This window comes from Adelges cooleyi, unplaced genomic scaffold, assembly GCF_023614345.1.
Source record: "Adelges cooleyi isolate 19-005CV unplaced genomic scaffold, UGA_ACOO_1.1 ACOO_flye_CR_arks_rails_tigmint_CR_PRNA_574, whole genome shotgun sequence".
NCBI lineage: Eukaryota > Metazoa > Arthropoda > Insecta > Hemiptera > Adelgidae > Adelges > Adelges cooleyi.
Window position 1 is genome coordinate 5,148,436 of NW_026096268.1, and position 3,189 is coordinate 5,151,624.

The 3,189-nt window shown below is 25.5% G+C and overlaps 1 protein-coding gene across 2 annotated transcripts; it reads left to right on the plus strand.

Annotated features, from left to right (window-relative positions):
* The first annotated feature begins 647 nt into the window (after positions 1-647).
* On the plus strand, positions 648-2,608 carry LOC126842857 (proteasome subunit alpha type-3). 2 transcript variants are annotated; one of them, XR_007686379.1, is made up of 7 exons: positions 648-817; positions 1,242-1,324; positions 1,418-1,541; positions 1,628-1,876; positions 1,952-2,064; positions 2,128-2,353; positions 2,436-2,608. XR_007686379.1 is itself a non-coding variant. In XM_050580053.1 (6 exons), exons 1-6 carry the CDS (start codon positions 797-799, stop codon positions 2,297-2,299), a joined length of 762 nt encoding a protein of 253 aa, XP_050436010.1. In that variant the 5' UTR covers positions 648-796; the 3' UTR covers positions 2,300-2,399. The 2 variants fall into 2 exon arrangements, 1 of the variants encoding a protein (XP_050436010.1); XM_050580053.1 differs by lacking the exon at positions 2,436-2,608 and having other exon boundaries at positions 2,128-2,399.
* The last annotated feature ends 581 nt before the right edge of the window (positions 2,609-3,189 follow it).

Sequence of the window (3,189 nt, forward strand, 5' to 3'; positions counted from 1 at the left end):
GGAAATGGATTTTATAGGGTTTTGACTTTAGCTGGGCAGCACTAATCACTTCATTAAACAAAATAATAAATATATATTTGAAAGAGGTGGAACTGAATAAATGGGATCGATTTTAGCACAATATAAGAAAGATATATAAATATATGTATAATAAATATTACATATTATAGGCCAATTATATTTGGCCTATATTAAGCCAAAAAAATATAATATATTTCATGATGTAAACTATAATAGTATCATTGATTATAAATATAATAATATCTATAGTAATAGTAATCTAATAGTAGTCTACTATAGTAGTATACTAAGTACCTATTAACTATTAGCTTAATTTAGCAGTAATTACTATTTTAAATTCTATTAGTTGTTAATCATTCATAAATGAAAAATTATTTTATTAACAAACGAAAAGTTAATTTATAAAGTAAAATGTAAAACGTAAAAACAAGTCAAAAATGAGTAATTACTAATCACTAATCAATATTATATTGAATCATAGAAAAGAGATTGAATAATTTGTTTTTTTTAGTAGCACTTGGCAGAAATCACGATCAAATGTTTATTTGTCATGGAATAAGGAAACTAATAATTTTAAGGTTATGTAGTTATAATCTTATTTATTTGCTTTATCAGTGTTATTTTATATTTGCATTTTCATAATAGGTACATATTTTCGTTTGTCCTATTGTAAATTATAAAAATTATTAACGCTGCATTATAGTCATTCTTATATTAGTTTATATATTTCTACATCAATATAGTTATTTTTGATATTACTTAATTTTTAGACAATATGAGTTCAATTGGAACAGGTGTAAGTATTATTAAAATTTAAACCAATTAATTTTATATAATGTATCAGTACTTTCCTTTGTAGCTAAAAGGGCAAATTATTTTTTTACCAATATTATATTTATTGTATACATGATCTATCACTATATTCCTCATGAAAAAAACAATATTTGTTAATTATTTAAAACATATATTATTTATATATGCTGGTTAATTGTAAACCCTTATGCATGGGATATTTTTAAAGAAAATTGCAACAACATTATTGCGCGTTTCCATAAATTACTAAATATGATTATTAGTTATTTTAAGTACAATTACATATTTATTCTAAATAGTTACACAATCAAATTATGAACATATTTTGTTAAAATATAAACAACTATAAAATGAGTAGCTATTTTTTAAAAGTTCTTCCTAAATAGATTTGTACATTTTCTTTGTAGTATGATTTATCCGCATCCCAATTTTCTCCTGATGGCAGAGTGTTTCAAGTTGAATATGCATTCAAGGCTGTGGAAAATAGCGGGTATGACAAATTAAATATTATAGTTGTTAACTTATGTCTCGATAAGTTAGTAGTAAAATATACATATTGTATCTTAACATTTTATGTACTTAGAACGGCCATAGCTTTACGAGGATCAGATGGTGTTGTATTTGCTGTTGAAAAGTTGATCACTTCCAAATTACACGAAGATGGAACTGGTAGAAGGTTGCATAGCGTCGACAACCACGTAGGAATGGTATTTTACAATTCATTTATTATTTAGAAGTAACTTTTGTTATAAAATCATTTGATTACGCTTTACTTTAAATTGTTTTAATATAGGCAGTTGGAGGTTTAACGGCCGATGCCAGTGCTATATTGGATGTTGCACGTGAAGAAGCAAAATCTTTCCGTCAAACCTACAATGTGCCTATTTCATTAAAATACTTGAATGAGAGATTATCCATGTATATACATGCTCATACATTATACAGTGCTATTAGGCCCTTTGGTTGTGCGGTAATTATTGGTGCCTATGATCATCACGATGGTCCAGAAATGTATATGATTGACCCTGCAGGCGTTTCATTTGTATGTATTTATTGGTTTCCTAGATTCAAACTAAACAATAAATAGATAAACTGAAATATATTTTTATACTTATAGGGATACTTTGGGTGTGCCATTGGTAAAGCAAAGCAGACAGCAAAAACTGAGATTGAAAAGTTAAATTTGAAAACAATGTTATGCAAAGATTTAATCAAAGAAGCAGCAAAAATGTATTTGAAATAAAATTTAACATTATACTAAGCTAACAGTTAATTTATATTCTTTGTTTATAGTATTTACATGGTGCACGATGAATTAAAAGATAAACAATTTGAGTTAGAACTCAGTTGGGTTGGTAGCCACACGAATGGGAAGCATGAAGAAGTTTCGAAAGATGTTTATGAAGAATCGCTTAAGTATGCTAAAGCGTCATTGGATGATGATTCTGGTTCAGATGGAGAATAACATGTTAAATTATAATATTATACTGATATATATTTTCAAGTTACTGGTAATTAAGTAAGCAAAATTAATATTTTTTCTTTAATAAAATCGTACAACTTTATTTTGTTTTTATTCTTGGTATCCTATTTTTTTTCAGTAAATGAATGTTTAAAAATATGAAATTGCCAATTTTTTTTATAAAACTATAAATAGTACAGAAATATTTATCAAAATCTATGATAAATTAAACTATTGTGATGATTAAAATGGTTTGTGGAAAAAAAATGTATCTACAAAATAAAAAAAAGACAAATCTTAATATTATGTCAATTTAGTGTTGTTTAATTTTTAGTTCTTGTTTACTTAATGTTTACTAGATAAGTAAATAAGTCTAACTTCAAAAAAATGTTAGGAATATAATCCAGGTACGCTAATTATTGTATAAATTTGAACCCTTTGAAATAGTAATACAAATCCCGAAAAATCAAAGTTGCTTTAATTAAAAATTAACCTTAGATTTCACATGAGTTGAAGTCTCTTTATTTAATCATCTCTTTTGTTCGGGGTCCTGCAAAAGCTAGAGCCTCTGTGGGTGATTACTGTAAGATACATTTTATGTATAGTCGTAAAATAACTAGATAATAATTATTATTATGCTCACTCATTTTATTCAAGAGTAAGTATTTTGCATATTTCTGCAATGTTTTCATCGGAAAAGATCATATTATAGTAATTTTATAATTGGAAAAACGTAAGGTATCAAAAAATTAACACAGTGATTCTATTAAAATAAATTATAACTATAATTAACTAAATATTACAATAATACATTGGGAATAAGAACAAACATTTTAACAAAGTACCATTATAAAACTATTTATAATCTTAAGCTTAAGGGTCATCTTATAATA

What these genes read in the sequence shown, in the direction of transcription:
- LOC126842857 (XM_050580053.1), top strand. Translation starts at nt 797, where the DNA reads ATGAGTTCAATTGGAACAGGT. An exon ending in AAGGCTGTGGAAAATAGCGG is followed by an intron (nt 1,325 to 1,417) that starts GTATGACAAATT and finishes TTATGTACTTAG; the next exon opens with AACGGCCATAGCTTTACGAG. An exon ending in ATCAAAGAAGCAGCAAAAAT is followed by an intron (nt 2,065 to 2,127) that starts GTATTTGAAATA and finishes CTTTGTTTATAG; the next exon opens with TATTTACATGGTGCACGATG.